General features: G+C 41.3%; 1 protein-coding gene across 2 annotated transcripts in view; it reads right to left on the bottom strand.

The window, feature by feature from the left end:
- GDPD1 (glycerophosphodiester phosphodiesterase domain containing 1) overlaps positions 1-18,104 on the bottom strand; it is a 60,069-nt gene that overhangs the window by 10,221 nt on the left and 31,744 nt on the right. For both annotated transcript variants that reach the window (XM_037993008.2, XM_008011253.3), the window contains exons 4-6: positions 17,598-17,643; positions 8,472-8,590; positions 7,877-7,966 (exon numbers count right to left, since the gene is read on the bottom strand). In XM_037993008.2, coding sequence (XP_037848936.1) covers positions 7,877-7,966; positions 8,472-8,590; positions 17,598-17,643 — 255 coding nt within the window. The remainder of the gene's footprint in view (positions 1-7,876; positions 7,967-8,471; positions 8,591-17,597; positions 17,644-18,104) is intronic.

Genomic DNA, 18,104 nt, shown 5'->3' on the forward strand with positions numbered 1-18,104 from the left:
ACCACCTCGCCCGGCTAGTTTTTTGTATTTTTTTGTAGAGACGGGGTTTCACTGTGTTAGCCAGGATGGTCTTGATCTCCTGACCTTGTGATCCGCCCGTCTCGGCCTCCCAAAGTGCTGGGATTACAGGCTTGAGCCACCGCACACGGCCAAAACTTAAGATCTTAATCATTTTTAAAATTTATTTTTTCACCACCCCCACCACCCACCACCCAGCAAAATTGAATGTCAATCATTTTTAAATGTACAGTTTGGTGGTTTTAAGTATATTCACACTGTTGTGCAACCAAAGTCCAGAAGTCTTTTCATTTTGCAAAACTGAAAACAACTCTATGCCCCCGGCCCCCCACTTTTTTTTTTTTTTTTTTGAGACAAGGTCTCACTGTCACCTAGGCTGGAGTGCAGTGGCACAACCAAAGCTCACTGCATCCTCGACCCTGACTCAGGTAACACTCCCACCTCAGTCTCCTGAGTTATAATAGATGGGGCTACAGGCGTGTGCCACCATGCCCAGCTAATTTTTTGTATTTTTTGTAGAGATGAGGTTTCACCATGTCACCCAGGCTGGTCTCGAACTCCTGGGCTCAAGCAATCCACCTGCCTCAGCCTCACAAAGTGCTGGGATTATAGGCGTGAGCCACCTTGCCTGGCCAACTTTATACCGTTAAACAACAAATGTCCATTCCCTCTCTCCTTGCCCTTCTATGTGTATATATGTATGTGCGTGTGTGTGCGTGTGTGTGTGTGTGTGTGTGTGTGTGTATTAGACAGGGTCTTGCTCTGTCACCCAGGCTAGAGTACAGTGGCCGGATCATGGCTCATTGTAGCCTAGACCTCCCAGGCTCAAGTGATCCCACACCTTAGCCTCCCACACAGCTGGGACTACAGACATGCACTACCATGCCGAGCTAATTTTTCAAAAATTTTTTGTAGAGACAGAAATTCATCATATTGCCTAGGCTGGTCGTGAACTCCTGGGCTCAAGCATTTCTCCTACTTCAGCCTCCCAAAGTGCTGGAATGACCAGAGTGAGCTACCATGCCAGGCCCTGTTATATTTACTGAGAGAAAAAAAAATTACGCTTACAGGGAACTTTTAATAAAAACATAACGTATTTTTTAATCACATAAAAGTAATTTATTTTAAATAGTTAGTTCTAGGCTGGGCACAGTTGCTCACGCCTGTAATCTCAGCACTTTGGGAGGCCAAGGTGGGTGGATTCACTTGAGGTCATGAGTTCGAGACCAGCCTGGCCAACATGGTGAAACTCTGCCTCTACTAAAAATACAAAAATTAGCCGGGCCTGGTGGCATACACCTGTAACCCCAGCTACTCGGGAGGCTGAGGCAGGAGAATCTCTTGAACCCGGGAGGTGGAGTTTGCAGTGAGCCGAGATTGAGCCACTGCATTACAGCCTGGGTGACAGAGTGAGACTCTGTCTCAAATTTAAAAATTATATAAATAAATAAATAGTTCTAAATTATCTACTTCTTTATTTTTAAAAAAACAGTAAATAAGTTTGAGAATTTATTTTGCCCCTTTGTTTACATGGTGCTTTGTAATGTTTTTGGCTTACTTATATATAGGTGTTTCAGTTGTAAGAAAATATACAAGTCACTGCAAAATCTTGAGTTCTGCAAATTCATACATAAGGATAACAGAGCTTATAGGGAAAACAGGGTTAGGGGCTGACCCTCAAAACTTACAGCCAGGTACGGTGACTCACACCTGTAATCCCAGCACTTTGGGAGGTTGAGGAGGGTGGATCACTTGAGGTCAGGAGTTTGAGATCAGCCTAGCCAACATGATGAAACCCTCTCTACTAAGAATACAAAAATTAGCCAGGCATGATGGCAGGCACCTGTAATCCCAGCTACTCTGGAGGCTGAGGCAGGAGAATTGCTTGAACTCAGGAGGTGGACGTTGCAGTGAGCCGAGATCGTGTCACTGCATTCCAGTGTGGGCAAGAGTGAGACTCTGTCTCAAAAAAAAAAACTTGGCTGGGCACAGTGGCTCACGCCTGTAATCTCAACACTCTGGGAGGCCGAGGCGGGTGGATCATCTGAGGTCAGGAGTTCAAGACCAGCCTGACCAACATGGAGAAACCCCATCTCTACTAAAAAATACAAAAATTAGCTGGGCATAGTGCCGTGCGTCTGTAATCTCAGCTACTCAGGAGGCTGAGACAGGAGAATTGCTTGAACCCACAAGGCAGAGGTTGCAGTGAGCCAAGATTGTGCCACTGCACTCCAGCCTGGGTGACAGAGCGACACTCCATCTCAAAACATAAAATAAAATTAAATTAAATTAAAAATACTTATGCAACTTTGGAACCAGAGCACTAAAAGAAAGAACCATTGCATTAAGTGTGAAAGAGTGAAAAATCATTAAGTGCCACATTTTCCCACTACCACTATGTGCCCCAATTCCTTTAATGTTTATATTTTGAGTTTACATCTGGAAATTAAAGGACTAATGTAAAATTCTTATAAGTCATACTGTAAGAATTGCAAAAGTAGGCTGGCCGTGGTGGCTCACACCTGTAATCCCAGCACTTTGGGAGGCCAAGGCTGGTGGATCACCTGAGGCTGGGAGTTCAAGACCAGCCTGACCAACATTGAGAAACCCCATCTCTACTAAAAATACAAAAAATTAGTCAGGCGTGGTGGTGCATGCCTGTAATCCCAGCTACTTGGGAGGCTGAGGGAGGAGAATCGTTTGACCCGGGAGGCGGAGGTTGTGGTGAGCTGAGATCGTGCCATTGCACTCCAGCCTGGGCAACAAGAGCAAAACTCCATCTCAAAAAAAAAAAAAAAAGAAAGAAAAAAAGGAAGAGAATTACAAAAGTTGTGTCAATTATATAGCATGTTGGTAATATGAATGACAAATTTTATTGAGACATTTTTACTGTGATGTTTGGAAATTGCTGCTGAAAGGTTTTTGGAATTTTTAAATTAAAAAATGACAGAAAGCCAGAGGCTTCTGGAAAAATATGGGAATCAAGGGAAAAGTTCTGTGATTACAGGCCAAAAGTGAGCCTTTTATTTTGAAAGAATTATAGACTTAATCTCAGCACTTTGGGAGAACGAAACAAGATGATTGCTTGAGCTTAGGAGTTTGAGACCAGCCTGGGCAATACAGTGAGACTGCATCTCTACAAAAAAATTTAAAAATTAGCCAGGCATGGTGGTACACACCTGTAGTACAGTATAGTCCCATGCAGCCTTCACCCAGCTTCCCCAAAAGGTGACACTGATGTAACTATAGTATAGTATCAAAACCTGGAATTGACATTGGTACCTTACTGTTCATTAGACTACAAACTTTATTCAATTTTCATCAGTTTTTAAACACCACATTCATTTGTTTGTGTGTAGTTCTATGCAATTTTAACCCATGTATAGATTCATGTAACCACTACCACAATCAAGATACAAAGCTATGGCTGAGCATGGTGGCTCACACCTGTAATCCCAGCACTGTGGGAGGCTGAGGCGGGTGGATCACCTGAGGTAGGGAGTTTGTGACCAGCCTGACCAACATGGTGAAAACCCATCTCTACTAAAAATACAAAAATTAGCCAGTGTAGTGGCGGGCACCTGTAATCCCAGCTACTCGGGAGGCTGAAGCAGGAGAATCACTTGAACCCGGGAGGCGGAGGTTACAGTGAACCGAGATCGCACCATTGCACTCCAGCCTGGGTGATACAGTGAGTCTCAAAAAAAAAAAAAAAAAAAAGAAGAGAGAGAGATACAAAGCTGTTTCATCACCACACAAGAACTTTTTCTTGTATTGGTGCCCACTCTCTACCCTACCCTAAGTCCCCGTCCCCTAATCTGCTCTTCCAGGCTATGGTTAATGGAATCTACAATACAGTTTGAGGTTGATTTTTCACTAAGCATAATGTCTTTGAGGACCATCCAGGTCGTTGCATGTATCAATAGTTCATTCCCTTTTACTGCTGAATAGTATTCCATTGTATGGAAATGTCAGAGTTTGTTCAGTCATTTACCCACTGAAGGTCATTTAGGCTATTTTCAGGATTTTGCTTTTATGAATAAAGTTGCTATAAACATTCATGTATAGGTTTTAGAGACTGTGCCTTCATTTTACATGGAAGGCTGCATCTCCCTGGTAACATATTTTTATTAAAAAAAAAAAAATGCCTGTAATCTCAGCATTTTGGGAGAACAAGACAAGAGGATTGCTTGAGCCTAGGAGTTTGAGACCAGCCTGGCCAATACAGTGAGACTCCATCTCCACTAACAATTTAAAAATTAGCCAGGCATAGTGGTACACACCTCTAGTCTCAGCTACTCAAAAGGCTGAGGTGGGAGGATCACTTGAGGCCAAGAATTCAAGATCAACCTGGGCAACAAAGTGAGACCTTGTCTCTGCAGAAAAAATCGAAAAATTAGCCAGGCATAGCAGCATGCACCTGTGGTCCAAGCTACACAGGAGGCTGAGACAGGAGACCATCTGAACCCAGGAAGTCAAGGCTGCAGTGAACCAAGATCACACCACTGCACTCCAGCCTCAGTGACAGAGCAAGACCTTGTTTTAAATAATAATAATAAAATAAACCATTAAATTAAAAAAAATTCATTTACAGGTTTTTGTAATCATATATTTCATTTTTCTGGGATAAATGTCTAAGATTGCTGGGAGTTATGGAAGAGTCTAAATTCTAAGTTCTTAGGAATCTAAAGCCACTCAGCCCAGTGATTACTGTGTTCTCTCCTTTTGTACACAGTTACCTTGGGATCTCTCAGGCCATGCTGCACATAAAACTTACTTGCTTTAGGCCAGGTATGGTGGCTCACACTTGTAATCCCAGCACTTTGGGAGGCTGAGGCAGGCAGATCACTTGAGGTCAGGAGTTCAAGACCAGCCTGGCCAGCATGGCAAAACCCCATCTCTACTAAAGATACAAAAATTAGCTGGGCATGGCGGCACGCGCCTGCAGTCCCAGCTAGTCGGGAAGCTGAGGCAGGATAACTGCTTGAACCCAGGAGACGGAGGTTGCAATGAGCCTAAATCACGCAACTGCACTCCAGCCTGAGCTAGAGTCTCCAAAACAATAACAACAACAACAACCTTACTTGCTTTAGTGGGAATCTCAATTATACTCTGAATTGTAATGATGCTGACTGTGCATGTTTTTGCCTTCTCTGCTAGGAAGGAAGGCCTGCCCAAAGAAGTTTTTTGTTTTGTTTTGTTTGTTTTTTAAGGCTAATCAAATGAAGCAGTGGGAGTGGAGAAATAAATAAATCTGTAACTGGTTGTAATCAATTAATTGTAAACACCATTACACTCAGATCAGCCACCAAAGAGTTCTTTGTATTTGAAAAGTGCTACTTATATCATGATATTTCTTCTATATTACAGATTATTTCAGCATCTTCAATGCTCAAGATTTTTTAACATCTTAAATTTCAAATTCTCTTAGCTGATGATGTACGTAAATTTGCTTATGAAGGTTTAACTATACTTTTAAAACATATAAATTAATTTTTATCCACTTTGTTTTTTTTTTTGAGACAGAGTTTCAGTCTGTTGCCCAGGCTGGAGTGCAGTGGTGCGATCCCAGTTCATTGCAACCTCTGCCTTCTGGGTTCCAGCCATTCTCCTGCCTCAGCCTCCTGAGTTCCTGGGATTACAGGTGCGCACCACCATGCCCAGCTAATGTTTGTATTTTTAGTAGAGATGGGGTTTCACCATGTTGGCCAGACTGGTCTCGAACTCCTGACCTCAGGTGATCCACCTGCCTTGGCCTCCCAAAGTGCTGGGATTACAGATGTGAGCCACTGCGCCCGGCCGACATATTTTTTTAACCAGAAAATTTTCAGTGGGTAGATGGTCCTGCTTTTATATCTTGCTTAATAATCATGATCGTGCATGATCTTGTCTTAACTTGCTTAAATTTATTTGGAAGTTATAGAGTTGAGGAACCGAATTTTTTTCTATATTTTTTTTCTTAAAGATAACAGGATTTTTTTTTTTGAGACAGGGTCTGGCTTTGTCACCCAGGCTGGAGTACAGTGGCAGGATCTTGGCTTACTGCAACCTCTGTCTACCAAGCTCAAGCCATCGTTCCACCTCAGCTTCCCAAGTAGCTGAGACTACAGGCATGTGCCACCATGCCTCGCTAGTTTTTGTATTTTTAGTAGATACGGGGTTTCCTCATGTTCCCTAGGCTTGTCTCGAACTCCTGAGCTCAAAGTGATCTGTCCGCCTTGGCCTCCCGAAGTGCTGGGATTACAGGGGTGTGAGCCACTTAGCCTGACCCTAAATAATTTCTTTTCCTTTCTTTCTTTCTTTTTTTTTTGAGATGGAGTCTTGCTCTGTCACTCAGGCTGGAGTGCAGTGGCGCTATCTCAGCTCACTGCAGTCTCTGCCTCCCAGGTTCAAGCAATTCTCCTGCCTCAGCCTCCCTAGAAGCTGGGATTACAGGAGCACGCCACCATGCCCGGCTATTTTTTGTATTTTTAATAGAGACAGGGTTTCACCATGTTCGCCAGGCTGGTCTTGAACTCCTGACCTCAGGTGATCCGCCTGCCTCGGCCTCCCAAAGTGCTGGGATTACAGGGGCGAGCCACCGTGCCCACCATTTTTTTTTTTTTTTAATAGAGTTGGAAGTCTTACTATGTTGCCCAGGCTGGTCTCGAATTCCTGGCCTCAAGCGATCTTCACCCCTTAACTAATTTCTTTCTTTAAAAAAAAAAATAGGGCACATGTTCTCAGGATTTCCTGAGGGCTGTGTCACAGGCAAAAGAAAATTAAAAATTAATAATAATAATAACAGACAGGGGGTCTGACTATGTTGTCCAGGCTGGTCTCAAACACCTGGGCTCAAGCAATCCTCCCACTTTGGCCTCCCAAAGTGCTGGGATTACAGGCATGAGCCACCGTGCCCAGCTAAATAATTTAACTCAAAATTACACAAAAAATTTCAATTACCTAACACAAGACAGTGATTAAAAGATAGAAACCATATTTTTTCCTTTAATACACATAATAAAATATTGGTAAGCAACTAACACTAGCATGTGAAAATAATAATTCCTTGAACCAGTTCAACTGCATTGATCTTATATTGCTAGGTCCAAATCCGTTACCTCTACTATATTAAACTTCTGGCTAGTTGCTTCCACCCAGTACCATCTACCTGTGTATGAAGGTTATGAAATAAAATAAGTTTTTTTTTTTTGGAGACAGAGTCTGGCTCTGTCACCCAGCTTCCTGGGTTCAAGCGATTCTTCTGCCTCAGCCTCGTGAGTAGCTGGGACTACAGGCACGTGCCACCATGCCCAGCTAGTTTTTGTATTTTCAGTAGAGACAGGGTTTCACCATATTGGCCAGGTTGGTCTTGAACTCCTGACCTCGTGATCTGCCTGCCTTGGCCTCCCAAAGTGTTGGGATTACAGGCGTGAGCCACTGTGCCCAGTCTGAAATAAGGTAAGTTTTAAAAATTATTACTGTAATAGGGGCCGGGCACAGTGGCTCACACCTGTAATCCCAGCACTTTGGGAAGCCAAGGTAGGAGGATTGCTTGAGTCCAAGAGTTTGAGATCAGAGTGGGTAACATAGTGAGACCTCATCTCTACTAAAGATTTAAAAATTAGCTGGGTGCAGTGGTGTGTGCCTGGAGTCCCAGTTACTTGGGAGGCTGAGGCAGGAGGATCACTTGAGCCCAGGAGTTTGAGGCTACAGTAAGCTATGACTGCACCACTGCACTCTAGCCTGGGTGACAGAGTGAGACCCTATCTCTAAAAATGAGAAAAAGAAAAAAAAATTATTACTATAATAACTTATCATTTATAGATACAAAAACAACAACAAAAATAGATAATTCTGTATAATTTTTGAAGCTTACCTCTTTGTAGCACTTTTCTACAATTTCATAATTGGCATTACCCCACACTGTTATGTGTTCGCGATTATACTGCTTCACCAACTCTGAAACCTACGTGTGAAAATTCAAAATTTTATGCATGTGCCTATTTGCAAATCCACTAACATTTCACTTAAAAAATGAATTAGGATTGACTCTCTGTCAATGAATAGCATAATATTTTAGAAGAATATTATGTAAATTTAGAATATTTTATAAAATGCAAAATTTACTCACATTATATCATTATATAATTCATTTAACAGAATACAGTTATTTAGTAATTTGACATAAACTAACCACGAATGAAACAAGTTAAACTAGAAGATAATTATATAAATACCAGAATGACTGGTTCATACAAGCTTACTTTATCCATGACATGCCAACTCTCTCTGAAAATAGGCTCTCCTACAGTAACATGATCTCTTCTACTAGGGCATTATTTAAAACAATGCTGATCCCTAGGGTATCACATTTCCTTGAGCATTATCAATCTATGCAGTCACCTACTCTAACCTTATTTAGTTTGTGAAATAGGATGCAACACACCCAGAGGAGGCAATGCCTTGAGTACCTTCTTAATCAGCACATTGTTGTTGACTTTGATATCGATGTTAATGGGAGTGTTAGGAAAGGCCTCAAAAACTTCCTTCAGTAATGGAATTCGGTTATCTTTTCCTTCACATTGGCATGCTGAGAAAGCAAGATTTTTAAATGTATTTTTAAAATACAAGTTTTGCTTTTTGATGACTAGAAAAGGTATAGAATATATTCATTAAAGGACATTTACAAAATAAGAAAAAGTATAGAGAAGAAAAAATCATGTTAATCTAACAACTTAGATATAAACGCTGTGACCATTTGGTGTACTTTCTCTACTCTTTTTTCCTATGCATCATTTAATACAGTAATAATATGACATGCTACAGATTTTAACTTGATATTTTCACATAAAAATAAATATTTTCCTGTTGATTTACTGTGCTTATGATTATGATTTAGTTTTTATTAATTTTTTATTTTGAGATAACTACAGACTCACAATCAATTGTAAGAAATAATAGGGTCCATGTACCCTTTATCCAGATTTCCCAGTGGTAACCTTCTTGCAAATCTATAGTACGATATCACAACCATGATACTGACATTGATACAATCCACCGATCTGATTCTATCTTAATTTTTTAAAACGTGTCAGAATACTCCATTGAGTAGCTATACAATAATTTATTTTAATTTAACCATTTCCCTACTAGTAGATACTGAGATTGTTTCTAAAGTTTTGCTATATCATCATTGACTTTTTCAGAGATTAAAAATAACATTCAGGCAAGGGAAGTACACACTAAATCAGTAATGTGTTGAAGAATTACATGAATGCAGTTATTCAAAGAAAATTCAAGTAATGAGAAAATTAGAAGGGGACTTTAATTGTTGTTTATATTTCCTGAGGATTATTTTCTTTAGTCTTTCTCTAGTCCCTTTGGTTGGTGGTTGGTTGGTTGTTTGAGACAGGGTCTCACTCGGTCACCCAGACTGGAGTGCAGTGACACAATCTTGGCTCACTGCAACCTAAGCCCACTTTAGCCTCCTGAGTAGCTGGAACTACAGGAACACCACCATGCTCGGCTAATTTTTTTGTAGTTTTTGTAGAGATGGGGTTTTGGATTTGGCCAGGCTGGTCTCAAAATCCTGTGTTCAAGTGATATGCCCGCCTCGGCCTCCCAAAGTGCTGGGATTACAGGCATGAACCACGTACCCAGCCCTTTTTTGTTGTGTTTTTGAGACAGGATCTTGCTCATAGCCAAGGCTGGGGTGCAGTAGCATGATGACTCACTGCAGCCTCCCACACTCCAGCAATCCTCTGGGACAACAGGCACGCACCACCACGCCCATCTCTCTCTCTATATATACACACACACACACACATTATATATATATCATATATAATATATATACTGTATATAATATATATACTATATACTCTCTCTATATAGAGTATATATACATCTCTCTCTCTATATATATATATACACACACACACACACACACACATTTTTTTTTTTTGAGATGGATTTTCGCTGCTGTCGCCCAGGCTGGAGTGCAATGGCGTGATCTCGGCTCACTGCAACCTCCGCCTCCTGGGTTCAAGCAATTGTGCTTCAGCCTCCTGAGTAGCTGGGATTACAGGTGCCTGGCACCACAACTGGCTACTTTTTTGTAATTTTAGTAGAGGCAGGGTTTCACCATGTTGGCCAGGCTGGTCTCAAACTCCTGGCCTCCAGTGATCCAGCAGCCTCGGCCTCCCAAAGTGCTGGGATTACAAGCGTGAGCCACTGCACCTGGCCTATTTTTTGTTTTATTTTTTTTAATTTTTAATTTTTTTTTTTTTTTGAGACAGAATAAAAAAATTGTCATCCAGGCTGGAGGGCAGTGGCCGGATCTCAGCTCACTGCAAAAGCTCCGTCTCCTGGGTTTACGCCATTCTCCTGCCTCAGCCTCCCGAGTAGCCGGGACTACAGGCACCCACCACCTCGCCCAGGTAGTTTTTTTTTTTTGTATTTTTTAGTAGAGACGGGGTTTCACTGTGTTAGCCAGCATGGTCTCGATCTCCTGACCTTGTGATCCGCCCATCTCGGCCTCCCAAAGTGCTGGGATTACAGGCTTGAGCCACCGCGCCCGGCCTTGTTTTATTTTTTGTAGCAACAGGGTCTCACTGTATTTTGCCCAGGCTGGTCTTGAACTCCTGATCTCAAGCAAACCTGCCACCTCAGCCTCCCTAAGTGCTGGGATTACAGGTGTGAGCCACCACACCTGGCTCTCCAGTCCCTTTTGACTCTAATGACTCTAATCATTTATATAATTTACTATACATACTATACAACTATTGTAAAAATTGTTCTGCTTCCACCCGAAACTTCAATTCCGCTAATCTGCAAATAACAAACTGGTGAAAAATCCTTTATTCCATCTTATTATACAGCAAATCAAAAAAATGCATTATCAAAAAGTAAATGAAATCCATGTCAGAAAATTAAATTATTTATAATTAGAACCTATGTGAAAAGCAGCATGTACATTAAAGAGGAAAAAAGGAAGTCTGTTAGTATACTTCTTGTAATTCTGACGGGGGTCTGGGTTACTCTGATGGGACTGGCAATTATTGGCTCTGCCTCTCTGACCACAGACTAAATATATGACCAGTCTAACCTGTTAAGCATAACAATATGGACACTGGGAGAGAAGGCCTCTTGAAATCCTTTGCTGAATGGATCATGTACAAGCTGCCAAGAGTTCATCTCTGTGGAAAGGGTGTCCCTAAAAGCAAAGCTAACACAAATGAAAGCAAAAGCAAGAAACGGAGATAGAGAGAGACCAATTACTGCTTGAGCAACTGGAATCAGTCATGTCTGAGGGCATATAACCCCTGGACTTTCTTTCTAATTATGAAAGCCAATACATTCTTTTTAAAATTTTTTTCTTTTTTTTTTTTTTTTTTTTTTTTTGAGACGGAGTCTTGCTCTGTATCCCGGGCTGGACTGCAGTGGCCGGATCTCAGCTCACTGCAAGCTCCGCCTCCCGGGTTTACGCCATTCTCCTGCCTCAGCCTCCCGAGTAGCTGGGACTACAGGCGCCCGCCACCTCGCCCGGCTAGTTTTTTGTATTTTTAGTAGAGACGGGGTTTCACCGTGTTAGCCAGGATGGTCTTGATCTCCTGACCTCGTGATCCGCCCGTCTCGGCCTCCCAAAGTGCTGGGATTACAGGCTTGAGCCACCGCGCCCGGCCTAAAATTTTTTTCTTAAGCTATCTTGAGATGTATATCTAACACTTATAACTGAAGGAGTTTAAACTTATCATAGGCTACATAATTAAACTTTAAAAATTATGTTTATAGTAGATAGCTTGTATACATATATATATATATATTTTTTTTTTGAGACAGGGTCTCAATCTGTCACCCAGGCTGGAGTGCAGTGGCATGACCACAGCTCACAGCAGCCTTGAACTCAGCTCCAGTGATCCTCCTGCCTCAGCCTCCGAATAGCTGAGATTAGAGGCATGTGCCACCATACCTGGCTTTTTCTTTTCTTTTTTTTTTTTGGAGACAGAGTCTCGCTCTGTTGCCCAGCCTGTAGTGCAGCGGTGCCATCTCGGCTCACCACAACCTCCGCCTCCAGGGTTCAAGCAATTATCCTGCCTTAGTCTCTGGAGTACCTGGGATTACAGGCATCTGCCCCACGACGCCTGCCTAATTTTGTATTTTTAGTAAAGATAGGGTTTCTCCATGTTAGTCAGGCTGGTCTTGAACTCCCAACCTCAGGTGATCTGCCCACCTTGGCCTCCCAAAGTGCTGGGATTACAGGCGTGAGCCACCATGCCTGGCTCCCCTACCCCACCTTTTTTTTTTAAGTAGAGATGAAGTCTTGCTTTATTGACCAGGTTGGCCTTGAATTCCTGGCCTCAAGGGATCCTCTCACCATGGCCTCCTTGAATGCTGGGATTATAGGCATTAGCCACCAATATTCTTCCTTCCTTTGGAAACCTGTATTTCACATCATATCTCCTTATCTCACATTGTTCCGATAGGGCTGTCAACACACTACCCACTGCCCATTCACCCTCGGGGGTGGCATATAATCATAATAGCCCACTTCTTTTCTTCAAGATGGCCACATGACCCAAGGTGGGCCAATCAGTGTCTTTCTCTGGGACTTCATGCTTGAAGCTCATAAGGAAGACTGCCTTTTTGTCATGGTGTGGGCAAATTAAAAAATTAATTTAGCAGTCAAGTAAATGCATGTAAGAATCAGTTTACAAAAAGGTCAAACAGATTAAACTAACTTTGGAACAGCAAAATAACACATAAGAATATTCTATCTAACAGCGAGGGAATGAGAAAACTAAAATGTGTGCTGAGGAAAAAAAAAGTGCTATAGTGATGTAAAGATACAAATATTAGGCCAGGTGCAGTGGCTCACTCCTGGAATCTCAGCACTTTGTAAGGTTGAGGCAGGAAGATTGCTTGAGGCCAAGAATTCAAGACCAATCGGACCAACATAGCGAGACCCGATCTCTACTTAAAAATAATAATGGATAAATTAGATGCCTCAGCCAGTTTAGAATGTAGAAAAACATGTGGAAAAAGAGAAGTTTACCCCAGTATTTTTCTAGGCAGAAGGTAACCAGCTAGGAAGTGGTGGACTATAAAAAGAAAAGAGGAAAATAATAGGAAATAGGAAAAATAGACAAGGAGTATGCCATAGGATGTGTTGGTTGATGGAATAGTGGACCCTATGCAAGTTAGGGGCCACTATTTAAATAGTTTTCACTATTTGGGGAACTCTAAAATGATAATTATAGTCAACTCTAGATTATCCAAATTATGCGTTTTCCATGAAAAAAAAAAAAAAAAAGGTTACTTTCAACTAATTGGGATAGATAATAACAAGTTTTGTTTTGTTTTGTTTGAGACAAAGTCTCGCTCTGTTGCCCAGGCTGAAGTGCAGTGGCATGATCTCAGCTCACTGCAATCTCCACCTCCCACTTCAAGTGATTCTCCTGCCTCAGTCTCCGAAGTAGCTGGGAGAACAGGCACATGCCACCATGTCCAGCTAATTTTTGTATTTTTAATAGAGATAGGGTTTCACCACGTTGGCCAGGCTGGTCTTGAGCTCCTGACCTCAGGGGATCTTCCTGCCTCGACCTCCCAAAGTTTGAGGATTACAGGTGTGAGTCACTGTGCCAGGCCAATTCAGCATTTTTTTTTTTTTTTTTTTTTTTGAGACAGTCTTGCTCTGTTGCCCAGGGTGGAGTGCAATGGCATGATCTTGGCTCACTGCAACCTTTGCCTCCCGGGTTCAGGTGATTCTTCAGCCTCAGCCTCCCAAGTAGCTGGGACTACAGGTGTGCATCACCACACCTGGCTAATTTTTGTATTTTGGCTAGGCATGGTGGCTCATGACTAATCCCAGCCCTTTGGGACAAAGAGATGGGCAGATCACCTGAGGTCAGGAATTCATGACCAGCCTGGCCAACGTGGTGAAACCTCGTCTCTACTAAAAATACAAAAATTAGTTGGGAGTGGTGGCGGGCATCTGTAATCCCAGCTACATGGGAGGCTGAGGCAGGAGGATCGCTTGAACCTGGGAGGCAGCGGTTGCAGTGAGCTGAGATTGTGCCACTGGGCGACAGAAGCAAAAGTTCATCTCAAAAAACAATAATAAAAATTTTAAAATTTTTGTATTTTTAGTAGAGACAGGGTTTCGCCATGTTGGCCAAGCTGGTCTCAAACTCCTAACCTCAAGTGATCCACCTACCTCGGCCTCCCAAAGTGCTGGGATTACAGGTGTGAGCCACTGTGCCCGGCCTGGTAAGCAAGAATTCTATGCAAGGAAATAGGATAGAAAAAATGGAACCACTGTTTGACGAATCTGAGTCAAGTTTCTTGTTTTCTTTTCTCTCTTTTTCTTTTTTCTTTTTTTTCTGAGACAGAGTCTCACTTTGTGCAGTGACACAATCAAGGCTCACTGCAGCCTCCACCTCCTGGGCTCAGCAATTCCCCCACCTCAGTCTCCCTAGCTAGGACCACAGGTGCATACCACCATGCCTGGCTAATGTTATTTTTATTATTTTTGTAAAGATGGAGTCTCTGTATGTGGCCCAGGCTGGTCTCGAACTCCTGGGATCAAGTGATCCTCCTGCCTTAGCCTCCCAAAGTGCTGGGATTACAGATGTGAGCCACTGCCATGGTTCTGAGTCAAATTTTTACACACAGTTTATTAGTCTGTTCCAAATGCAGTCAACTCCACATTTGAGGATCAGTCTAAAGTCAATTATGATATGAGATGAATGCAATATAAAAGGAAAGTTTATTATTATTCCTTTCAGATATCTGAAACTTGACAGTACACAGTGTTGTTCTTTTTTTTTCTCTCCCACAGCATTGTTCCTTTTTTTTTTTTTTTTTTTTTGAGACAGAGTCTCACTCTTGTTGTCCAGGTTGGAATACAATGGCGCAATCTCAGCTCACTGCAACATCTGCCTCCCAGGTTCAAGTGATTCTCCTGCCTCAGCCTCCCAAGTAGCTGGGATTACAGGCACCTGCCACTATACCCGGCTAATTTTTGTATTTTTAGTAGAAATAGGGTTTCACCATGTTGGCCAGGCTGGTCTCAAACTCCTAACCTCAGGTGATCCACCTGCCTCGGCCTCCCAAAGTGCTGGGATTACAGGTGTGAGCCACTGCACTGGACCCACAGCATTGTTCTTAATACAACATTTGAGAATAGTGTTCCAATGGAGAGGCAATATGGTACAGTTGAACACTGGTCTGCTAAGAGAGAGACCTAGTTCAAGTTCTAGCATTGTTATTTCCTTATTATATGAACTTGATTAAGTTAGTTTGCATCTTTAGACTTCAATTTCCTTGTCTATAACAGAAGACAAGATTAGACAGTCTCAAAGGTCTCTTCACATTCAAAAACTGGCCGGGTGTGGTGGCTCATGCTTGTAATCCTAGCATTCTGGGAGGCCGAGGGGGGTCAGGTAAATCAATTGAGGCCAGGAATTCCAGACCAGCCTGGCCAACATGGTGAAACCTCATCTCTACTAAAAATAAAAAAATTAGCCGGATGTGGTGGCAGGCACCTGTATCTCAGCTATTCAGGTGGCTGAGGCATGAGAATCTCTTGAACCCAGGAGGTGGAGGTTGCAGTGAGCTGAGATTGAGCTACTTCACTCCAGCCTGGGCAACAGAGCAAGACTCTGTCTCAAAAAAAAGAAGAAACAGTTTCATGACTTTATGAGGGACATACAAAACCAGGAGAATTTTTAAACTTTTTTTTTCCTCAAGGATTTTTTTTTTTGAGACAAAGTCTCACTCTGTCACCCAGGCTGGAGCATAGTGGTGTGAGCATAGCTCACTATAGCCTTCAACTCCCAGGCTCAAGGGATCCTCCCACCTCAAGTCTCTTCAATAGCTGGGACTATAGGCACATGCCACCATGACTGGCTAATATTTTTTTTAGAGACGGGGTCTCACTATGTTGCCCAGGCTGGTTTCAAACTGTTGGTCTCAAGCAACCCTCCCGCCTTGGCCTCTCAAAGTGCTGAGATTATAGGTGTGAGCCACTACATCTGCTGGATTTTTAAATTTTTATGGGGCTTTCTTTGGCTTTGCTCTACAAAGGGAAAAATAGGAAAAACTTCATTTCTGAAATTTTCTTAACTTTCACAAGTCCAAAATTGACACAAATATTACAATAGCTTGGCAAGTATAATTCTATAAACTACAAGAATGAAGAAATGTTTCCTCAAACCAACAACTTCAACTTACCTAGAAATTGAAATCAAACACATCTGAGGTTTAAATATCCCTTAGAAATAACTAATGTTAAACTTTTTCTGATTTTTATTTCGTTTTCAAAAATTCCCCTATCCGTGGTCAATTTTTTTTTTTTTTTTTTTTTTTTTTTAATTTTAGAGACAGGGTCTTGCTATGTAGCCCAAGCTAGACTCCCAACTCTTGGGCTCAAACAAGCCTCCCAACTCAGTCTCCCAAGTAGCTGGGACTAGAGGTGTACGTCACCACACCTGGCTTGGCCAATTTTAAATCTAGTTCGTGGAGCAGTTACAGTTCTTTTAAAAAATTAATATAAATGGAGCTGACATTTAACCAAGGTTTCAACTAAATCATACCAAGATTCATGAGATGTAACATCTTATGGTTTTATTGAGTTATACATTTGAATCATTAAAAAATGTGAGACAACGTCCCTTGTGACAATGAGGGAGGCTGTATCTGTTCAGTACATACCTTAAGGTGGTATATTTTCCATTCTAACATCTGCAGTAACTAACAAGTTGGGTCAAGGGACATGTTTCTTTGTGAGAAATGTTCCCTCAGAAGAAAACTGCTAAGTGAAGATGACTAGGAAATGGTTTATTTGAATGACAGAAGTCCGTTTAATTATTTAAAATATGGAGCAGCTAAAAGACAGAATTAAATATTATGGAACCAGAAAGGATTTGAAAGGGGTCCTTTCCATTTCTTTTTATTTATTTTATTTTCATTATTATTATTATCATTTTAGACAGAGTTTCACTCTCATTGCCAGGCTGGAGTGCAATGGCGCAATCTTGGCTCACTGCAACCTCCGCCTCCCGGGTTCAAATGATTGTCCTGCCTCAGCCTCCCAAGTAGGTGGGATTACAGGTACACATCATCATGCCTGGCTAATATTTTTTGTATTTTTAGTAGAGATGGGGTTTTGCCATGTTGGCTAGGCTGGTCTCAAACTCTTGACCTAAAGTGATCTGCCTGCCTCAGCCTCCCAAAGTGCTGGGATTACAGTCGTGAGCCACCGTGCCCAGCCCTTTTCATTTATTTTTTATTATATTTTTTTGATGGATGACTACTGTAAGTTGCGGCAATATTCTAGAATTTGAACCTTTAGAAGTGAAATGTTTCTTGCAATCAGTATTCAGGTTTAAATTAACTGTATGTGAATTTAAGTAGCATGAATCAGTTAACTCTTTGGACCTGATAATTTCACGTCAGATAATTTTTAAGGCTTCAGATTTGTAGGCCTGAGGGAACAAGCTTAGAGGCCAGTTACTTTTAGTAAGAACTTACTATGACAAGAAAACACACATATGCTTCTCAACACAAATGTTTAAGCTACAAACAAAAAATATTACCTCTTTGAAATGAGACATCCAGTTTGCCAAGGTAAGGTGGGAGCTCCTTTAAAAGACATGATCAAAAAAAAAGTTAACTCTCAAAAAATAATAAGATTTTAATGTCTTACATTAAGACACAAAGATACGCTTTTTCAACACGTAGAAGAGTAAAACACTACAAAACATGTTTACATAGGCACCTTTTAGCAGAACATCCCCAACAGCAAATTAACCATATTACTTACGTATGCCATCTACAAAAAATATATCTGTACTATTTAATATAGACCTTTTCACAATAATATACAAAGATTTCAGTAGAAAAATGTCAAGAATACACAATTCAATGAAAATAGAAAAATAACAATTAAATAGATCTTTAAACTCATTAATAATGAAATGTTAATTAAAATTTAATTAGCAAATTTGGTATTATTATAATGCTCAATACTAGTAAATATTATTTTTTATTTTATTTTATTTTATTTTATTTTATTTTATTTTATTTTATTTTTTTTTATTTTT

This window comes from Chlorocebus sabaeus, chromosome 16 (assembly GCF_047675955.1).
Source record: "Chlorocebus sabaeus isolate Y175 chromosome 16, mChlSab1.0.hap1, whole genome shotgun sequence".
Taxonomy (NCBI): domain Eukaryota; kingdom Metazoa; phylum Chordata; class Mammalia; order Primates; family Cercopithecidae; genus Chlorocebus; species Chlorocebus sabaeus.